This window comes from Neopelma chrysocephalum, unplaced genomic scaffold (assembly GCF_003984885.1).
Source record: "Neopelma chrysocephalum unplaced genomic scaffold, ASM398488v2 Primary Assembly neopelma1_75, whole genome shotgun sequence".
Classification (NCBI taxonomy): domain Eukaryota; kingdom Metazoa; phylum Chordata; class Aves; order Passeriformes; family Pipridae; genus Neopelma; species Neopelma chrysocephalum.
The window spans coordinates 5211957-5234668 of record NW_020897736.1 but is presented as its reverse complement, the minus strand read 5'-3'; the positions used below and the strand labels follow the sequence as shown (position 1 = coordinate 5234668).

General features: G+C 41.2%; 1 protein-coding gene across 3 annotated transcripts in view; it reads left to right on the top strand.

Moving 5' to 3' along the window:
- The window catches only part of HOMER2 (homer scaffold protein 2), a 56962-nt gene that overhangs the window by 29403 nt on the left and 4847 nt on the right, over positions 1–22712 (top strand). Inside the window, exons 3-7 of one of the 3 annotated variants that reach the window (XM_027688372.1) lie at positions 11136–11267; positions 17616–17708; positions 18874–18900; positions 19044–19183; positions 20735–20891. In XM_027688372.1, the coding sequence (XP_027544173.1) occupies positions 11136–11267; positions 17616–17708; positions 18874–18900; positions 19044–19183; positions 20735–20891 (549 nt within the window). Of the gene's footprint in view, positions 1–11135; positions 11268–17615; positions 17709–18873; positions 18901–18998; positions 19184–20734; positions 20892–22712 lie in introns of all 3 variants that reach the window. The other 2 variants (XM_027688371.1, XM_027688373.1) reach the window with 2 other exon arrangements.

The following is a 22712-nucleotide window of genomic DNA, read 5'->3' as shown; positions in this document are numbered from 1 at the left end:
TGCTAATATTTGATGTATTTCTGGCTTTGTCAGTTCCTGTACTGGTCCTAATTGCTACCTAATTGAATAGCTGCCCACCTCTTTCTGACCACGCTTTCTGTGTTGTCACGACTGGAGGCACAGAGAGGAAATTCAGAATCCTTCCAGTGATGTGTTCAGACACTCAAAACAGATCATTTTCTTTGCCCACGGAAAAGGAATTATTTTAAGGCATAGTTGTTAAAAATATCCTAGAGTATTTTGCCAAAAGGTGACTCTTAGATTTGAGAATTTTTTCTTTCACAGGAAAACAATTGCAGGGTATGGTAGCACAGATGAAATTCCTTCATCTTGTTAGTTCTTTTTGTTCTTTTTTTTTTATTTCATTGACGTAAATTCAGCCACTAAACCAATAGCAACTCTTTCTCAGGAAAAGCCTACTAGGTAATTTACATATTACAAAATTTTTGGCACTGAATTATAAAAGGTTTCTGGCAGCATGTACCTCACCAGGGGTCTGCGTTGGTGTGGCAACATTTAACTGCCTCCAGGACCTCATGGATCTGATTTGTGATAACATGTAGCAGAAACAATCAAAACATCACCTTCTCACCTGGCATTCAGAGTTATCAGTATGTGTTCATCTGACCCTATACCCGATGAATTACGTGATGTAGGGTGCTCTATTTTTAAATGCCTACATTTTTTTAAATGCCTAAGTTTTTTAACTACCTAATTTTTCAGGTTTAATAGTTCTGTAGTGAAACTACAGAGGATGTTTTACAGCCTTGGGTAGCCAAAGATAAAGGGACATAAAAGTACATGAAAAGTGACCTTACAAAGTGGTGTGTTGCCTTTTCTTTAATGTGTATAGAAAAATCCTGAATTAAATGCTGTGATTTGGAAAGGTGTGGGTGAACGTATTTGTGTGTTTTCTCAAAGGAATGGAGATTCTTTGATTTCTAGTTTTGCCTGCCCTAGTTTTATATTTATGGCCATTGCTTGTCACATTGCTGTGTGCTGTATCCCAGAAGAGTGTGGTGCTGCTGGGGTCCCAGCCAGCTGCCCTATGCCTGCTGAAATGCCAAGAGGCCCCACTTCTTGCCCTGAAGATTATTTTGCTGACAGCAGCATTGGCAGGACTATGATTTCCAGAGAGTCCCTGCTAGTAAAATCTGATTAAATTAGCAGAAAATACTTTTTGTTCCATTTTCTCAAAGCTTTTTTTTCACCACCGGGCAACTGAGATGGGTATTTCTTTTTCTCCAAAACTTCTTCTGCCTCACAGTTTCTTCCAGGCTGTGTGGGAAATCTCTTCTGGTGGTCCCAGAAAGTGTGCCAACCATAAAACCTGGATGGGGAGAAGTATGAGCTCAATATAATTTATGTGTCTGACACGGAGAACCAACACGAAAGGGACCTTTCATCTAAGGGCAGCATGTGACACTTTGATGACCTTTCATCCAAAGGCAGCATGTGGCACTGTGCCCAGGAGACACATCCAGCTTGAGGGTGACACTGCATTAGGATAAACCAGTGCACAGGTGTCCAGGCTTTGACCTCTGGAGGTCTGATTTCGCTGATGCAGTATTTCTGCCTTCTTGTCCACACCTGTCCACTAAAGAAACCTTCATATGTCATAAGAAAAGATTTCCAGTACTGGTCTGACTGATTACTGTAATACAGAAATATGAGCATGTTTGACGGCCTTTATCTTCTCTTTACCATAGTATGTAAGTATTTAATGAACTATTGGAGCTAATTTCAACATGACTGTTAGCACTGGAGATGACACTGGAGTCAACAAATGGAGCTAATTAACACCCCATATAAAAAGAACATCTTTTGAAATACAAAAAATGGTTTAAAATACTATTTTAATGCATAATCCTGTCTTCCAGTGTGCACAGTGCGTGTGCATGTTACAAGAAACATCTCATTGCTTTTTTGCTAGGGAGATGACTATTGAGTAAAAACATTAGTTGTGGTTTTGTGATTTTATATATACATTATGTAATAATAGAATTGTAAAATGTCCTGAGATAGAAAGGACCCACAAGGATCATCGATTCCAACTCCTGCCTCTGCACAGGGCTACCTCAAATAGTTAATATAATATATAAGAATAGAATAGAATAGTACTTCACTGTTGAGACAGAGCAGTGATAATAAATACCAGTGTGTATATACTGTTAATCCATACTAGAGCCTTTACAATAATTTGGTGCCATTTAATCACTCTCATCAGATGAGTTTTGGACTTTTCCTGGTTCATATTTTCCAGCCTGTGCTGGAGGATGATGCTCATCTGCTGGAGACACGTTCTAGTACAAATAGTGCTAAACCAAAGGATTTTATAAAAGATGCCTGAAAAGTCTCAAGCTGCTTTTTGGGGGTTCCTTTTGGGCTTGTTGTTGCTGTAACTAGTGAAACTAGATCAGACTGCTCTCTGAGAGGCAGCTGCTCCTTCGTTTGGTATGATGAGCAGATTGAGATCAGAACATCTGTCCTGGCCTGAGTCACAGCCCACCAGCCTAACCTAAGCTGGAACTGGTCTCTCACTGAGACAGTGAAGCAACTTGCAGCAAATAATTAATATTTTTAATGGCTGTTTTCTGATTTAATTTAAAGGTGTCAGTGTTGTGGTGATGCAACTTCCAGATTTTTTAGCATCAGTGATTCAGGGAGAACCCTCAATTCAAGGAAGAATTGCCCTCAATGGTGGTGCTGGTGGCTCCTGGGCAGAGGCTGCTGCTCCGGGGCAGGCTGGGGTGCAGGTTGTGGTGGAGGTGTAAGGCATGGGGTGATAGGTTGGGCACTCAAAGGTGTGGGAAGTGCCTGAAATGTTATTCTCCAAGGGGGTCCTGTGCAGACATAAATCATTCAGCCTATGGAATATCAGAGAGAAATGTCAGTGTTGGGGTTAGGGAAAGCTGGTTTCTCTCTAGACCTTAAAATAACTTGAGAACATTTTCTTTGGAATTTGGTGGTGAAGAAATACAGCATAAAGGAGAAGCAGAGCTGTCAGCCAAGGATGAGACTCCCCACTTGCATCATCCTTTATTTGCTCAAGGTCATATCAAGTATTCAGAAATTCAGGCTGAGGGGAGGTGCAGGATTTAATAACTGGGAGGGTAGTACATTGCCTGGAGTTGTGTCTGCAGGAGATTGTCAACAGTTGCTAAGACAGGTTTAGATGGGTTGAGCTGGTAACATTGGGTGCACTTGTGTGAACAGGTCTTTTGAGTGTTCAGAGGATGAAAAAAAATGGTTAGGGCTTATCTGCAACGGGAATTTCAGAACTGCTGTATTGGCTCAGCAGGTACAGATGACCTGGCAATGGAAGGAAAAATTAAAAATGTTTGCACAAACAAGATGTAGGGCTCCAGGTGGAAAAAAGAGCTTGTCAAAAGCTGAGAAAGGGAGCAAAGTAAATGCCAGGAAATGTGGTGGGTCCCTTGAGATTGAATCAGCCAGAAATCATGATCACCTGCTGAGGATGTGTTTTGGTTTAGAAAAAATTAAAAGTCTAGAGCTGTAGAACTCGCTTAAATGTTTCTATATTAATCTCTTTCCAAGTTATTAACTTCGAAATGTGAAAAATCCTCTGTTCATTGCCTGGATTATTTCTGGAAATAAATCCTTCAGAAGCTGGTTAGTAAGCTTAGGAGAAAAGATAACAAAGTGCTGTCAACAGCTGTATCCTTGATAGAAGAGCAGAAGCACATCTGCCCCTGTCTGTTCCTATCTGGCTCATTTTTCTGCTTGTATATGTGTTGTGTGTGTGTCACTGGCTCCAGAAAGATCACACACAACCGAATCCAGGAGATTGCATAAACCTTTTCAGAAATGAAATTTCTTACTCATTAAAAAGCAAAAATAAAAGTCTAGGGTAAGGATTTCTTGCTGTACCACTCACCAGCAAGTAGGGAAACTTTGGTCTGGGGAGATTTTTTTCTTTTTAAAACCTCTCTGTAAAATTTCTCAGAAAAGCTCTGTCAGAGTGTTTCAGTAAGTAACTGCCCCACACAGAGAGGTTTCTGATCACCAGACATGAGTATGATGTGGCATCTGAACATTCCAGAGAGGTTAATGAAACCACGTGATGTTATTGAAAAGAAACCTGGACACCCTGTCATCTCCTAAAAATAACATACCTGTCCTTCTTGGCCATTACTCCTGCCAAAGGACAATTTTTCTGGATTTTGGAGAGGAAGTAAGCTATCCTATTGCTAACCACTCCCGAGGTGTGGAGGTTGCTGAAGAGTAGAGGAGTCTGTAATGATGCTGTGTGGTTGTGCCATTCCTGACCTCTGCAGAGGGACCTTCAGGCTTTACTGAAGCTCTTGCCACACAGCTTGAAGGATGCAGAAAATGATCAGTGCTTATATTATTCACTTAGGGATATGGTTGTACTCTACACAAAGACTATATTCTTTTATTAAATCTCCCAAAGCATGAATGTGATATGACTTTGGGAAGTTTTATAATTCTATCTAATTATAGATAAAGCAACCTTCTTCCTCACCCCAATTTTAATCACTAGGAAAAAATAAAGAGTCTATACTGCATCCTTCTCTCTTTCTGTGATAAGTTAGGAATCTTAGTTCTCGTGTAAGAATAATCCACAAGCATCTTGGTTTATATATTTTTTAAATGGTTGCATGAAATTCCTGGATAACAATTTGTTCTAGAGTGTTTGAAAAGCCTTGCTGTAGATTTTCTTCATGAAACAGCTGCTGGTGCTTTGAATCATGTGGGTGGGTGGATGTGTGTGCTGTGCCTAAAAGGAAAAAAAAATTCTAGTCAGATGTCAAAGCAAAAATAGGAAATTTTAGAGATTTAGACTGGGTGGAGGAGGTGGGAAGCCAACTGTACAGAGATGTTAATTACCTTGGGAAAAAAAAGAGAGCAATGGAGTAGGTGTAGAGGTGTAGCAGGAGATTTACTTAATACAATTCGCATAATCGTGAACCCACTTTCGTTGCATTTAGACAGGTTGTCAGAGAGGGCTTTAGAACAGAAATATTTTACCAGAGGAAAAACAATTATTAGTCTTTTTATTGGAGGGGAGGGCTATTTTTACATCTCTTTTCATGAAGGAGGACAAGAATTGTATGAGTTTTGTTTGATTTGTTGGCTTTTGGGGTTAAAAATGAACCTAATTTTTCATTGAATTATTCTGGGAATGCAAGGTGATGCAGGATAAAAAAAGCATTATTTCCAACAGTGGAAATGGCCCTTTTCCCCATAAAACAAGAAGCAACAGCATGTGAGAGACTTTACCCATAAAAGGAGAGCCTCCTCTCTGCAGAGGGAACTCAGGTTGGGAAGTAAATGTTGAGGGCTGCAGCGAGTCCTCTGTGGCTTGCAAGACATCCCTTCCACTCCCACCTCCTGCAGAAATACAGGATGCAGTTTTGGAAGGTTTTGGACTCCATTGATGGGTGAAACAGCTCCTGTCCTGGTTAACTGTGTAGAACAGAAACTTTTGAAAAGCAGCAGCTGGCCAGGCATCCTGGCACTGAAGGGATCAAATGGGCAACCCGAGCAAGAGCCTGGTAGTGGATGTCCTGCCAGCTGCTGCCTACCCTGTGCTCACCCCCCTTGTCATGCACAAACGATGGAACAGAGCAGGAGGAACAGCAAAATGGAGAATCCCAATGCTCTTCTTAATGTACATTTACAGGGCTCCCAGTCTAAATATTCCATACCCCCAGCATGTCCCAGGAAAAGCACCATGTACACGTCAGGTGCAGCACATAAAGCAAAGCTGGAACATCGCTGCTTTCAGTTTTCCCAGGCTTTTTTTTTTTCTTTTCAAATGGCCTTCTATAAAGACTTGTCAGCAAGGGTAGAGAGACAGATTTGATCACATCTGCTGCTGGCCCTGATTTGTAAAACAACTATAATTAACCCTCCTGCATTACAGGTTCAGTTTTGGCCAAAGGCTGTTCTTTCTTTCATCCCCAAGTTCTTACACTGCTGTGAGGATGTCTTTGTACTTCTCCTGCTTTACTCTGTTTGGTGGCCTCTGCAAGGGACTTTCTTTTTTCCCTTTAATACCACTGTCTTGATTAACAATGTGTGTGTGTGTGTGTGTGTGTGTATGTGTGTTCTGGCCTTCTAGGACTAGAAATGAGATGAGCAGTTTATCACCAGTGACATACTGGTGAAAAGATGTTAGAAGCAGAAGTAGGAAGGATGGTAGATAGTGCAGAGGACAATACAGATCATGGAAATGTAGGTGGGCTAATACCACCAAAGGGTTGCTGAACATTTGGGATAAAGGGAGAATTTCTCTGTAAATCCATCCCTGTCTCCTCATCTTCACATCCGGTGTCACAAGCCCTTCTGATTCATGCCAACTTGATGAGCTGGAAGAACCTGCTGAGCCTGTGATAGCTGTGGCCAGAGGATTAGCAGCTTCTTTCCTTCTTCAATTCTGTTTTTAGACTGGGATACATCTTTACTGAAGATTAGCAGCCTGGTGGGTTGAGGAAATTAAATTTCACAGGGGCTGGGAACTGGAAGCACATATTCAGAGGTGTGGAAATGAAATGGGAAGATTTTAATATAGTCTTAAGGAGTAGATCCTATGGCCTGGAGTCTGGGGGCTTTTCTGGAGGTGAGTACTCTTCGGAGTAACAGGTGATGTAAATTGAAAGGGGAAATTGCAGAATAATTCCTGATCTGGCACTCTTGCCCCAGGATAAGAGGCCCGTTTCTCAATTAATTTAACACAGTTCCAAAATATATTGCCCAATACATTTATTAGCTTCATAGCTGTTATTTCAGTCTTTTCCTAGGTAGAGAAGCTGGTGCCAGGGCTGGCTGACTTGGCTCATCATCCCCTTTGGTGAGTGTCCTGGCCAATTCCTGCCGGTGTGTTGGTTCTCCTCCTCCTCCTCGGGGCTGTGCCAGTGGCTCTGCCAAATGCCCTCTGCGATCTCTGCTCTCCTCCCCTTGGAGCTGAGCTTGCTCTCATCCCTGCTTTTCCCTCTTGTGAACCTGGCAAGCTGAGCCTGATGAGATCAGGGCGTGCACTGAGAGCCAAGCTGGCAAACCCCACGTGCTGCTCCAGCTCTGCTCCCTCTATACTCCAGCTGCTGACACACACCTTATATTAATGAGACAGTGCCTTGGGAATATGTGTTTTTAGGACCCACAGCAGCTTTTCCCCTTCAGTGCACTGTTGTGGTATGGGGAGTGTGGGAGTGGAGCCCTTTAAATACTCGAAGCACCCCCTAAAAGAAAGAGCAGCTGTATATATGGGCACTGCTCATACATTACAAGCAGCATGAGCTGCCAATACGTTTTTCTCCTTCTACGCACTCGGGTCGTCTTGTGACCTCTCCCTGTTTGATTTATTTGGCAGTTTCTCTCCGTGGGAAGGCAGCGGGATGGGTGTGTTACAGCCCATGAATGTTCTGCTCTATGCCAGCTTATTTGCATTCACCTTTATCTGATGAATATACCCAATGTGTTCCTAAATGTCTGGAGTCACTTGTGGGAGCGCTACCTTGTGCTGGAAACGTTCTATTGTTTCATCTTCAGATAAAAATTTAGATCTCTCAGGTTCATTTTTTTCCCAAAGGAAATGAAATTAGTATGAGATTTTATTTGGCTTATGCAGGTGTAGCAGGAATGTTTGCCATCTGATAAGTTTGGATGTAGTGAGTGCAAAGGCAGGTATTTTTTTTTTAACCACATGTAGACAACTCAGTATGATGAATGAGTTTATTATTTTGTAAGGTGCTTATTATATTATGCTCCTCTTTGTCTTTAGGGAGAACTCTTTAACCACTTCAGGGATCGATTGCATTTGATTAGAGAGTAGTATGTCTTCTGAATCCATTATTCTGGATGAAAGTCCATAAGTTTATTCTGTTTTATGATGCAGCTGGAATTACACTGTGTGTGTATTATACAAATGAGGACCAAAGGCAGAGCTTTTTCATAAGAGCTCATTTGAATTGATGAGTGGCCTTTTCTTATACGATTATATCACTGGATTGCAGGTAGGGATGGAAGAGACCCTGTGGGCTCTTCCTATCTGCAGCAAAATAGTGCCCTTTTCCTTCTCTCCTTCTTCCTTTGAAATTTGAAAATTCTGGCTCATACCTTCACAAAAAAAGAAAGTTTTCCCAGTTTATTTGGCCTTTCCTGTTGTGGTGGCCACAAATGCTTCCCCTGCCTTCTGCCCCAACTGAGACTGCCTGCCCAGGAGATGGAGGAGTGGTGGGGATCACTGTCCTTCTGGTCTCAGGTAGCCGAGGGTGAGCCAGCATAGGGAGGGGGATAGGCTGGATTACCTGGCAGGAACATTTGCAAGCCTCATTTTTCATTGTTCTTTTAAATCATAGCACCCTTTCTTTCTCCTAAACACAACCAACACGATTTTCCCCTGGCCAGTGTAGTGTCTGTGCTCAGAAATAATGACCAGATCTATGGGGAGGTGAATGTACAGGCAGATGGGGTGAGGATGGGGAGGAAGACAGGGTGAATGAGCATGATGTACTCACAGCATCCATCTCCTCTGAACTGCTTCTATGAGCTCTGATTTAATCTCCTGAGCTTCTACTTAGGTTTTCACTTCTCTGTAGGAATGCAGTGTTTCTGAAGTGCCTGATTGACAGAGGAGGATTTAAGGGGAAAAAAAAGGTAGAGCCAGCTTCCAAGCAGTTTCACTAATTGCAGCTTATTATAAATTTAACAGATGAACTGTCAGTTTCTTGAAGGTGTGTGCTCACCACAAGCTTTCCTTGGATTCTGCACTGGCTACAGAAAAAAATTAAATTGTAAGGTGCTCAGCTAATGTAGCGTATTTCATTGCTCAGTAAGGTGTTCCTTGGTTTACAGTTTGCTGGCTTCATTATTCCTTTTACCACATCTGATAATACTGAACTGTGGTCTAAAAGATAACTTTGGTGTGGGTTTTTTTTCTGTTTGTATTTACTCAATGATCATTGTGGGAGGTATGGAAGACTTTCATTCTTCTCAAGGTCAGCTACCAGTGAGTGAAGCTTTTGCCTTTCAAACAGGTCATTTTATTATTTTTCTTTTCCACAGATGTCTACTTTGATAGGCACAGCAGGACTGAAATAATACTTTTTATGACTTGAAATTTCTGGGTATTTCATAACTTCTAAATTAAATTGTGTAACTTCTAAATTAAATTCTGTAACTTGAGAAGCTAAACGTTTCTAAGTGGTTCATCTGCCCGATGTAAGATTTTTTTTTTAAAAGAAATATACATATAGGACTTTCTTTAAAGTTTTTGAAAAGCATCCTGATTTTTCTGGGTTGGTGGTAGCTTTTCCTCCTGCTCTTGTGACTCTCTGTATCATGCAGTCCTGGTATCATCATAGTCCCTTTGCACTGTCAAACCCTTACCATAAAATCTTTGATTTGCTTTTAATTTACATCTCTGAAATCACACTTATATTTTATGTTGGCTGTTTCTGTTGTGTAACTTAGCTGCAGGAGAGCACCTCTGGGCAGCTTTGCTTATACCTCTGCCTGTCAATTGGCCATTCAAAAAGATGTTTTGAATCTGGAAACAGATCATAGAATCACAGAAGGGTTTGTTTTGGAGGGGACCTCAAAGACCACCCAGTTCCAACTCCCCTGTCATGGACAGGGCCACTTTCCACTAGACCAGGTTGCTCAAAGCCCCGTCCAACGTTGAACACTTCCAGGGTATCCGCAACTTCTCTGGGCAACCTGACGTTTGTACACTGTGTGTTGGCCAGTGCTGGTTGCAGAACCTCCTCTCCCCCTTTCTTGCTCTGCTTTTTCCCATGCAAAGGACATTTTCAGGGGTACCAGCCACCTGGCCTTCCTCTGCTTTCATCCTTCTGGTGAAACTCTGATTGGTAGGGGATGGTAGAAAATCGTGCGTTTATTTGAAAGTGATGATGTAACAAGAGGGAAATAAGTTGAGCTGTTTCTAGGAAAGCAAATGAAAGCATCAGCACAGAGGTCTGAAGTCATGGAGGGGATGGAGTCAAATAAGGATCTTCCTCTGGTAGCTTTAATTCACACTTTTTGCTAAATGTAAATGAAAGCTTAGGAAAAAGTCTGCTTGGAATACATAGTAAATGATGTTGCCAGGATACTTCCTGATCATGTTAATTAAACTGTCCCACAGATTGGGCTTAATTACTGCATAATTTGCATATTGGAAATGATGGTACACATTACTAAAGAAAGTTCTTATTCTGTTAGCAGAAAGAACATTGTACATGAATTAATTTCCAGGGGAAGGAGTCTCTAGACTCATATAATGATGTATCTTGAAAATAAAGTTAAGGTTTCCTGGTAATGAACTGACATATATCTCATTCCTTTTTGCAAGATTACATTTTATACCTGTTCCACTAAGTTCCTTGGAGACCTCGTCCACCAGCCTTCATCTTTTTGGCTATTTCTTTAATTACAAGGACTACTGTTGCTTTCAAGGTTGCTGCTGCTGAAGCAGATATTAGTTAGCATGTGTGAAAGGGCAAAATATTTGTTCTGAGCCCAAATTTGATATTGTGTGTGCATTGCTGGTGATGCACTTCACCCCCTTCCCAAGTTAAACTCACTATTAAGATATCAGCTTCTCCTTGTCTTGTTTTTCTGTTGGTTTGTTTGTTTGTTTTTAACTTCTGACATGTCTCTGGCATCCTACTTGTGAAGGCCTGAGAAAAAATGGAGAAATGTAGAAATACCTCTCTGCCCTTCAGATCTGAGGTCAGATGTTGCTGGTGGATGCCCTAATGGAGGGCTTGGGCATCTCAGGTGCCTGGTGGGGTGGAGTGGGAGTAGCTGTGTGCCTTCCTAATGCTGCAAAAAGAGGATTTTGCATCTGCATTTCTGCCAGGGTAATTTTACAGCTCTTGACACTGCTGTTGCTTTGAGTTCAGTGATGTTCCTGCAGCCTCTTTAACTGCAGGACCATGATAGTGCTTTGAAAAAAAAGACAAAACATCAGAATTTCTGCATGAACTAAGACAAGATAAAAACTGTTTTGTTTCAGGGAAAAAATCTTCTGAACACAGCAATTTCCCAATTTAGACTGCTAATTGCTTTGGATGATATTGTTGCTAGGATATATATTCTGATGTGACTTCTACTTTTTAATTCTTTTTTGCTCTGTTTTTGAACAGGTGATCATAAACAGCACAATCACACCCAACATGACCTTCACTAAAACGTCGCAGAAGTTCGGGCAGTGGGCAGACAGCAGAGCCAACACTGTGTTTGGGCTGGGCTTTCCCTCAGAGCAGCAGCTGACAAAGGTACCAGGGCTCACTGAACTTCTGCAAAGCCTGTCTCATTTCTTGTTAGTGAAGAGTTGCCTAAACCCATCTGCTGACCCGGGTGATTCTGCAAGTCCTCTTCAGCAGAGCAAGTCGCTCATCTGCTATATTTACCCATTGTCTGTGGGTGGCAGTGGGTGGTGGCAGTGGCAGGGGATGAGTAGCCGGGGAGGGCTCATGCCAGGCTTGCTGACAAAGCTGCCTCTGCATTAATACAAAACCCCTGGCCATGAGTTTGGTATTAATGAAACACTTCCCTGGACCGGGGACTGGCCACAACAGCAGGCTTGTAAAGTCTAGAGCTGCCTCTTGCTATGAATAGCCAGCAGTTTAAAATACATCCTCTGTCAGTGGATTAGTGGTCTTGACAAGTGCTTATGAGGCAGCTGAGATGATTGTTTGTTCATCTAGTTAAAAGCCCTACTTATCTAACACACAGTTGACACCTGAAGCGTGGCTACTTGGCACTGGGCTTTGTAAGGTAACTCAACATGGTGTCTGTCCTTGGGCATGGCACACAGTCTCTCATGTTGCTGTCCTTTCCTAAAAAAAGGATCATGAGAACAAGATATTTCTTTTGTGTCCAAATCAACAAAGGCAGAACATTGCAATAGAATGACTTTACCATGAAGTGAATTGTTATAGGAATTTATTTTAGTTAGTCTGTCTTACTGAGTTTTTCCAATTTCTAGAGAATTGCGTTTTTTTGCAAGTATTTCTTAAAGGAAAGCATATTTTACTTTTCATGTTAAATTATTTTTGTACTTGGGATGTCCACAAAGGTGCCATGACAATAACCTGCTCTTCTGGAATGCTAAGGCCACCCCATCAATCACATGCAAAGCTTGTTTAAAATGAGGTGCTGGTGATGGTTACGTTTTACGAAGCTTACCCAGGTGTAGAGGACTGCTCATTTCACTTGTGCATATTCCCCACTCCTGGGACAAAGAGATGTTCATTGTAGTTAATAAGTAGTGTGGGAATATGGGAGGATTACAGTGGACCTAGGGGAATAGTTTGCTTTGAGTAACAGATAAGCATGATCCAGTGCAACCTTTGGACACTGAATGAAGGGATTAGCACCACTGGATAGTAATTTTTAATCCTGGATTACTGGAGTTACACGTCTGCAACATGACACATGACCACAGTACCTGAGTGCAGGCTGGGGCTAAACCTGCACCATGCACTGTGGGGCTGGTGATGCTGAGTCTGGATCAGGAGAAGAGAGGTGTATAATACAATAAGGCACAGGGTACATTTGGAGGTACTTGTACCCTAATCAGAGAGGTTTTGCCATATTCTCCAGAACTGTTAAAACACATACTTAGAAGTAATGTATTGCTGGTATCAGAAAGCAGCTCTTCAGTGTCCTTGTGTCCAGAGTAGAGCCAATCTGAAAAACATGTTGTATGGGCACAAGGAACCTCAGCACCAGTTGTGTTTCTCTCCAGATCATTTTGCACATCTGTTTGCACTGCATGATCTGCTGAAGAGCCCACTGCCCATAATATAGCCTTCTACTTGCATGAAAAGCTTTCCAAATCAGCAGAAAGACTTCTTCTGGTCAGAATATTGAGAAGGAGCTTAAGGGGAGAACTTCTGAAAATATCTTGAGACGATCTCTAAAAAAAAAAAAAACCAAGCCAAAACAAACCCCAAAACAACAGAAAACCCAAAACTCTGACAGTTACCTAAGTGGAAAGAGTAAGAAAACCTGATTTATTACTACCATGGAAAGCAATGGGATAAAGGTACTCCTTATCATCCATGCTTCCTGTTTAATTATTGAACCATTAGTAAGAAAGATCAGAGCTGGTGGCAAGATTACAGATGTATAACTGTACTGGGAATAGTAAAATCAAGTTTCATTTTATGTTAATATCGTTATACTCTTATAAAAGATATAAATTAAAGCTTGCCTGTTTTACGGGAAATAATTGAAGTGCTTAGTCAGGAATTGGAAGGACACACTAAAACTCCACTAAACCAGAGATCAATAGCCCTGGCTTAAAATAAATATAAATAAATAAAGCTAAAAAATGTCTGCTGAAAACAATGAATAATAATGAGACAGGAGAAGAGATTAGCACGCCTAAAAATGCCTGCATTTTTAAGTATATTGCTTGGCCTAATAAAAGATAATGCCTCATTCTAATGCCTTGCTTCTCTTGAGATACTTAAAGTATTAATCCATACCTATAGGGAAAAGCAGTTCAAATTAAACATGAGCCATTAATGAAAACTGCATTCCGTGACCCAGTAACCTAATTACCATTCACATTGATTGGGAGAATCCAGGGGCTTAAAGCTGGTGCCCTATTCAGGGTCCTTTTTCCCTCTTGCAGGATTTACAGACCCTCCTTTTCCCCCTTCCTACCCTGTGCCTCAGAAGGGTCTCAAGACATTATTCAAACATTGCTACAGCCAAACCGAAACAGGAATCAAAAGAAATTAATGGGGTGTCTGGGTGTGAAAAGGCAGGGCGGGTGCTCTAAAGGTAGTGCTGTATTTTGCACCTGAAGCAGTTAAGGAAGTCGTTCAGGCTGCTTTCTGAGACATGCTGTCTGAGGAGCTGCAGTCAGTCAAGGTCATAGGGACGAAGATTTACACGGGTGAGAAACCCAGCAAACCCAGACTTTGCACATCATAAAACCACTGCATCCAGCACCTGGGAAGCACTGGACTTTATTTATATGCACACATGCACATTATGTGTGTGGGGGTCACTGTGTTGCAGGGAAGCAAGTTCAAGGCAGAGCCTGCCCCTGCCTCCAGCACACAGTGCAGCCCCTGCTCCAGCGTCAGAGCTGGCAACACACTGGCTGGCATAGAGCACATTACTGGCCACTTCTGGGGTAAATAGTCTTGTTCTCTGTCAATATGCCCCTACTGAGGGCTTATCTAGAGAAAACCACAGGAGAAGCACGTGTGCGTTGTGGGTCATGGCACAGCAGTTCTCCCCAACGAGGACGTCACCTCACCCAGCCTTCCAAAAACCGAGAGGGAGATGAAATATTTATGAGCCAGCTTTGGGTGGGAGCAGCTGTTTCATCCAGCACTGGCACAATTTGTCAGTAGGAGACATAAAATATAATGCCAGACCAGGACCCTAAAATTTATGCATACAAGATGATGCTTTTTAATGTATAAAATGCTAAGAAGGTCTTTTTGAATATATATATATTTCACCTTGTGACAAGCTGGCTACAGATTTGAACATCCTTTAAATAATGGGTGCAATGCACAGTAGCATCCTTAAGTCCCCATTAATTTTCACTGGCCAAGCTTCCTAATCAAGCACTGCTCATGGGCTGCAGCCACTTGACTAAAAGGCTTTGCAAGTGTTGGTAACAGCACATCTTTTCCATATTGCAGCTTAGTCTCAGCTTCCTGGGGCATGGGAAGACGTGCCCTATAATCCATGACAGACTATTGGAGAGGTGTTCAGTTGCTGTTTCTCCTACTCCAGTCTTATTTTTTGCTAATTTTGGGGACCTTTGTCTGACCAACGGCAAGCGTGGAGGAAAGTAAAGATGGAAGGAGAAGGAGCATCATGAATTTTTTGGTTGATTTCGTGTGTTTATACTTTCATTGCCCTTTGCAACCATGCTTACCAAGCTTTCATTTACTGAACAGAAGATTCTTTAACCTTTTAACCAGGAATTTCACATTTAAAAAGTACTCCCTTTTGTTGCAATGGTTTGACAGCTCAAAGTCTACTTAGATCTTGGAGGTGGAATGTGATTTTGCAGTACCAATTATTTGTCAATTATTTATGTTTGGGACAGAAGAAATCAGTTACTAGAGAAAAAGCAGCTCTCTGGTTTCTGACAGTGATTAGGCCCTGTGGCTGTGCTGACACTCTCCAACAGCCTCGGGATCTGGGAGGCTCCAGAAATGCCTGCTGTGCTCCTGTAAAAATTAGAGTTGGTAGTGCTGCACAAGTGTGGGCTGTCACTGCTGCCCTGCTGCACTCAGGAGAGTGATCAAGTGAAAGGCTTTAATTTCATAACAAACCAAGTGATCCTCTGTAGCTTTCAAAAATAGACTTTTGTAAAAGCGAGCAGGTATTAATTAGCTAAGAAACTGCAGCAAAACTCTTTATGGACTGACTGTTTCCGAGTGTGAGGGGTAACCAAAACCCAGAGTCGGTCTTTCACCTCCGTTTCTGTTACAACCATCTTTATATCTGTAACAACAATAAGAAGGAAGGGTAATATTTTGACACTTAAAACCAAAGATCTGTTTGTAAGATAGTGAAAAAAATCAGTTATTTGTACTTGTTTCTAAAAGCAAATGTGTTAAATACTTCTGTTGGTGTTTCAGACATGACGGAACTCTATTATTCAATGAGATCATTATTGGTTTAGTATTGAAGATTAACAATTTTTTATTATGGAAGTGTAGAAAAAATGCCCTTCTCAACTCACATAATTTTTCACAGCAGTCTCCTGTGTGCTTTATGAAGATAGCTGCAAAAATAAAATTTGATAGATCGCTCCCAATTCTTTTTGTCATTTCACATTTCATATCGTCCGTGAAGAACCCTCATAAGTTTTTCATACATAAGATGAAAAGATTTATTGTAAAAGAGAGAGAGAGATTTATTATAAAAGACAGACTCAAACCAGCCTAATACTATTTTGAAGAAACCCAAATATAGAACTTACTATTGATATAATATTTTAGAAATAATCAGCTGGTTATAGCTGTTTTGTCACAGCAGGAGATACATTTTGTGTAAAGCTGGAGTTAAATCACTTAAGGCACAAATGTGCTTGTTCCTAACGATCTGTAAAGTGCTACAAAGGTAATCAAGTCGTTTGTGTGTGCAGCGACTGCACATGCCATCAGATGGCAACTGCTGCCATCCAAGAGCACACGAGAGCTTTGCATATGCAATGTCAGCTGTTGTAAAGAAAACAGCTGGATTCCAGAGCTCCATCTTCATTCATAGGCATCCTCATAGATCGTAGAGTACACCCAAAATTTCACTCAGCTTTTACAGTGTGCTTGTCCATGGGATTTAACACTGATGTGTGTGTGTGTGTGTTTTGGAAATTACCATTTTTTGTATTATACAAAACATTGGTGCCTCCACATATAAATCCATATTTCTTTTAGACCCAATGGAGATTTGTTTTGTCAGTCTTTACAGTCCCAATATTTTACTGACAGAGAGCATGCTAAATATCTGCCATAAATCTAGAAGTTAGAAGATAAGATTAGTAAGTGGGTAATGATTCTTGCTATTCCTCAACTATAAAATTTGATGTATTTTTTCATGCTTTTATGTATAGTTTTTTCATAAGTATTCTGAACTATCCGAGGATATAATGGCAATCTTTTCATTCACAAACTGTGCAATAAAATACATCTATTTATATTTTTACTTTTAATATGTCCTACCTTTCTAGCATTTCAGGTTTCTCAAAACACAGGCAAGCGAGACCAAGCTGCTTTAGCTGAAAAACAAAGTTACCCATCCTTATACTGGATACATCTTAATTTAAAAAATAAATTATGTATTACACCTTTTTTTTCCATCTTTGTAATCCTCCTTTTAAAACTTTAAACACTGTTTAGGGTGTTTGAAGCCCTGCAGCCCTGACTGGCTGTGGTGATAATTGTATTTCAAAAGTGCCAGGCTGGCTTTGGAGCAGATGTCCTACAACAACTTGCAGAGGTTGGGATTTGTCCTTTGCCATCTTTATCTTTCCTTCCCCTCACCTTCCCCCTCTTACAGGAAGCATTCAAGCCTTTCTCTGAAGTCTTCTACATTTATTTTTGCCAGTAATAAGAAAATTAGACCAGAGCTTTTCTGGTCTAATTTTCATAGGACTCTATCATGCATTCAGATCTACCTTCTTCTCATTTTTCCTGTGTCTTGATAATCCCTTGCTTGCATTCTGCAGATGAGCTTATTTGCATTCTTTAATTTAATTGACTCGCTCTTAGGAATAGAAGACATTGATAATATTTTTATCCAAACATATGTCTTTTGTACTTTCATCTTTAATAGACCATCAACACCAAGTGAAACAGAAGAGGGGCAGGAAATAAACCAGGAGACACTAAAAGCTCCTTTTCCTCTATGGGTTTTAATGTGGTCAACCAGAGGTACAGAGATATCCCTCTTTTAGAAACATCCCCATTCCTTTTGAAAGAACCTCCCTGCCAAAGAATTAAGATGTTTTTTAATGCCAAAAAATTTAAATTAATAAAATTAGTTGTTCACTTTTGGAGATCTGTGAACCATATAGAGATAGTAATCTCAGTGATTTAATAGATAAATCAAGTTAATATCTTTCATGCTTTTTCCAGTTTGCAGAGAAGTTCCAAGAAGTAAAAGAGGCTGCCAAACTAGCAAGAGACAGATCTCAAGAAAAAATTGAGACCTCAAGCAATCATTCCCAGGTTTGTAATTTAGCTTTAATGCCTATACACATACAGGATAAATAATTTAAAGTTACATTTCCTAATGAACTGTGCCAGCTTCTGGCAGCCAGCTTAAAGTGTATGAAATGGAGATTGCTGAAGGTAATTGTCAGATGCTGGACACTAGCATTGTCAGAGGAATATTTTTCATCCTTCTATGCCCTTTGCTTTCATTTACCTCTAATTTTTTTCAGCAGTTCTTGAACTGTTATAACTTTTTTAATAACAGGGGAAGCTATGCATCCTTTGATTTGTAATGTTACACATAGTTTGAGAGTTTGAGTCATTGGAGAGCAAGTCAGTGTAGCACTTCAGCAGATAGTAAATGAGATTCATCGAGATCCTTCTTTTTGTCATCTGTCTAATCCGCTTTTGTAGGTGTTTGATTTGCTAGTGGAGAGCCTGACTTTGTGGCCACAGTGTTTCCCTGTGTAGGTGTGGCTGATGGGAAGCTGTGGGAACAGATGCAGTGCTTTAGTGAGTGGCTGGAAGAAGCTTGTGTTGTATATCTGTACAATACACTTTTCTAGGCAGCACACCTTTTATCACCAAGTGCCTCTGTGTCCAGGGAGGTCTGGGTTTCTTACAAACTGAAGGAATTGAGTGTTGTCCCAGTCTCTCTGTGTGGTTTACTGTATTTTCATGTGCATTTCATTAGCTAAGAGTGAACTCTGCTCAGCAGACATTCTTGGCCTGGGCCAGTGTTTGGAGGAAAACTAGACAAATTTTGATCAGAGAGGAATTCAGATTCATGATCAGAAAAAAACTGCTGAATGCGTTTAATCTTGAAACTACTCTCTTTTTTGGGGTCCACAAATATCGATCTGAGCAGCTGATTTTGTATACTTCTTTTATAGAGACTTTGGTCATGATCTTTGTAGTTCACTTTGTTCTCTGTTGATGATCAGCCACAAGCACTGTGTGAATAGTATGTTTGAAGGAGCAGTATTTGTTTGTTTGTTTGTTTGTCAATTTGGGCTTTGCATGCTTCCAGGTGCACTGATTTGTTTCAATATCTTAAAAAAACCCAAACAACCTTTAGAAAACACAAGCCTTATCAGGGAAAAAAAAACTTTAAAAAATTTTTGAACACTTTAAACTTCCATTTGTGTATCATTCTAATTTTTTCATTCTTTTTAAACAGACCAGCTTTGCAGCCAAGATGAAAAGGGTATGTGTGTGTTACCACTGTTCTGCCAGGAGAGCCGAGGTCTCAGCCAAGTGGTGTGGGATCAAGATTGCAAAGAAATTGGTGTTGTGGTCTTGCAGGAGATGCAGGAGACACCCAGTGTTCGTTTGTGTGTTGTGCTGCAGGAGTCTGGACGTGAAACACCCTCCTCCACTCGAGCTTCTAGTGTGAATGGCACAGATGATGAGAAGGCATCACATGGTGGCCCTGCTGAGGCACATCTCAAGTCTGAGAATGATAAATTAAAAATTGCTCTAGCCCAAAGGTGAAGTTCCTTTAAACCTAAATTGCATTGGAATAATGTGCTGTAATTATCTGATGGCTAGTGATGTTAACAGAAATTATTCAAATGTAATTGCATTAATTTAAAATGGTGCAGCAGAATGGATGAATGAGCAGATTTTAGCAAGTTCCTCCTGGTATCCAGTTGAGAGATATTTACCATTTCATGTATTCCTGATCCAGTTTGTGAAGAAATAAGCTCTCTTTTATTCTGCTGATGCCAACTATTATAACCATCTTTGTTCATAAAGTTTTAGAACTACAGAAATAACATTAAAGCCATAAGGGAGCAATTGCTGCTGATAACATGTGAAGGCAATCTTTCTTCCTCTTTGAGTTTGCTACACTTACTTTGATGAAAATAGATATGGATATTTAAAATTATAAAAGGGAATGAACTCAACCATAAAAAGTTGAAGTGAGAAATATATTTTCATCAAGCTGCCTGGAAGTCTTAGGGGGATGTTTCTGAACTGGACAGAACCCCTTGAAGTCACATTTTTTGCTATTTGCTTTGATAAATAATTTGAAAATGCTGAGAAGAGTAATTTGCAGCTGTAGTGAAAATACAGGCATCGCAATATGCAAAGTTAGACATTAAAATAGAATAATTCTCTACTGGGATCTCGCCTTGTCTGCCTCTTGCATGTGAATGTATCTGTGAATGGAAAGGAAATCTAATAGAATCAAGCTACTCTTAAAAAGGTATTTAAAAAATAAAGCAGCATCATAAGCAGCGTTACCCTGTGAGCAATTCCAAGGTTGCATATATTATATTTGAAGTACATCATCTCTCTTTATTGACATTTTAATAACGTAAACTATTTCAAACCATAATGTTTGCTTGTTCCTGCTGCTGAAGACACCTCTGCAGGCAAGCAGCACCTAGCACAGAGGGAGTGTCAAAGCCTTCCTCCCATTCACCCTCTAATCTTGTGCTCTGTGCTGCAGCTCGAAGCTTTGGGGAATGAGTAGTTTAATTCTGCAGCATTATGTAACACTTTTATAGTTAAGACTCAGCATTAAAAAAAAAATTCAAATATAGATCATGTCAATGCCCTAAAATCCTCCAGTCTGAATTACTGTACCATCTGCAGATGTGCAGAGTGGCTTTATTGCAGGGGTGCCAGGTGCCCAGCCTGTGCTGCAGCAGAGGCAAGGTGAGGCACAGCCACACAGCTCAGGAGGTGACAGGGACCATGTACTGCACTGGGCTGAGACCCCTGTGTGCAAATGGTGGGGATCCCAGCTGGACCCTGCAGCCTCCTCTGACAGCGGGGCTTTTCTTCCAGACACACAGGTCACTGCTGCTGGAGTTGGTAGATCCCTTTGTTTTGGCAGTGAAATTAAGGCTTATGTTCTTCCTTAGGCATGCAGAGTCTAAAAGCAATTACATATATCTGAGTGTTCTTCATCTTATTGCAACAAATTAATGGCCAACACACCATGGTGGGTGAGTTTGCAGACAAGGTAAAGAATAACAATTCACAGGATTAGAAGTTGAAACCGCCTCATGGCATCCTGTTTTTCTCAGTTCAACCAATGTGAAGAAGTGGGAGACGGAGCTGCAGACGCTGCGGGAGAGCAACGCCCGGCTGTCCACAGCACTGCAGGAGTCTGCAGCCAGCATCGAGCACTGGAAGAAGCAGTTCTCAGCCTGCAAGGAGGAGAACGACCAGCTGAGGAGCAAGGTAGCAGAGCATACCCACAGGAGAGCCATCCTCTCCTGTTAGCTGCTCCTGCCATTGCTTTCTCTTGAATTTCTGCAGCTTTGTCGTTGTGTGTGTTAGGAGGTGGATTTTGTCTTTGAAAGAGAGTTGGAGTTAAGGCAGCTGCTTCCCTCTGTGTGCAGCAGGCAGGGAGGTTCAAAAGACTGTGCTGCTCCATCACGTGAAGCTCGCTGCCTCAAGAGACTTAGCATCAGCAGGCATTGCTGGATGGGATCATAAACCAGAAAGGTTTTTAAAGTGGGGTTACAATTGTATATTCCTTTCTAAGCTCACTGAAATACTGCTAGATATGAATGAGCAGAAGGCATGGTTATGACCTCGTTTCTCAGAGGAAACCAAGCTGGGAACCACTCAGTATTAGAAGCCAATCCCTACAACATACAGAGGAACGAGGATTTGAGTTATTTCCTCAGCACTGTGGGCTGTGAGTTGGGTCCTCCAGCACTAACACCTGGCACATCCAGAAACCTGCCAAGAGGCACTGTCAAAAGCCTTTTGCCCTTCATTATTGAGGACATTTCTCAGTAGTGTTAAGATGAAGGGTTAGCAATGGTTACAACAGAGAACAACTCAGAGGTTTAAATTTGTGAAGTCTCAGTTTAGAGTAGTCATTGGTACCATCCCTCAGATAATACTGCATTTTCTGCAACACCTCCACATGGGGCTGGCACCAGCCTGGGCACAGGAGAGCCTGGATTCCATGAGCACTGCTTGAAGGGATAATTTCACTTTATTCATCCTAAATGTCTTAGAAAAGCTGCATCCTTTTCCTTTTTGCTTAGGTGGATCACTGGGACATTTGAATTAGAGATCAGATTGTATCAGTCTGATGAGGATATTTTTTGTTTAGTGTTTGCTTTCAAAGAAGGAAGAAATTTCATGTCTTTTTGTGTGTCAGTAGCTGCAAGTAGTATTTCAGTGTTGGAGGTGGTTTGGGTTGTCTGCTGGCACTGAAAATCCATGTGGAGCAATCTTTTTCCTGAGGCAGACACTCAGCTGTCTATTCACATGTGTTCTATGTGTGCACAGTGGTAATGCAGAGATCAAACCAGAGCCATATTAACTGATGGTATATTAACAAATTAGTATTAGCTGTTACAAGAAAATGGCATAATTTGTACTGTAGTTATTTACTTTCCTATACTGTTGCAGACAAAAGTTGTTCTCATTAAAATTAACTGATGAAACATGGTACATACCAGTAGCTGTACTAGATATGAAGACATTATTAAAACACTGCCTTGCTACAGCTGCAAAGTCATCATGCCAGTGACTAGCCAGACTGCAGCAGTGCTGTCTGTATAATGTGCCATCTTTTTCTATAGAGGGAGGTTTTCTGAGCTTTTCCCCAGGTAGGTTCCTTGCTCAACACTCACACTGCACCACTGCAGCACCCTGGGAAGTTCCTTCTCCTTTATTAAATAGGTCAGAGTTTTTGCATATTGCTCTACCTTCAAATGAGTGAAGTTATAATCCCAAAGCAACACGAAGCTGAGAATTAAAGTACATACTTTAATGAGCTGGCCCATTGGCCTGTGGGAAGTGCATCTCCTGGGAGCTGAGTCCAGAGCTGGCAGGAGGAGGCATGGAGAGAGCAAAGCACCTCCCTGGGCGAGAGAACAAAGTGGCTCACGTTGCTCTGAACTGGTTCTTCCCCTGCAGTTTTGATGTTCTGTCCCTCGTACACCAGCTGGAATAATAAGCAACCCCCAAGGAGGCAAAGCTGGGAGTGATGGAGATATTTCTTCTCCTTGTTGTGTTAAGAAAACCCATCCCTTGTAG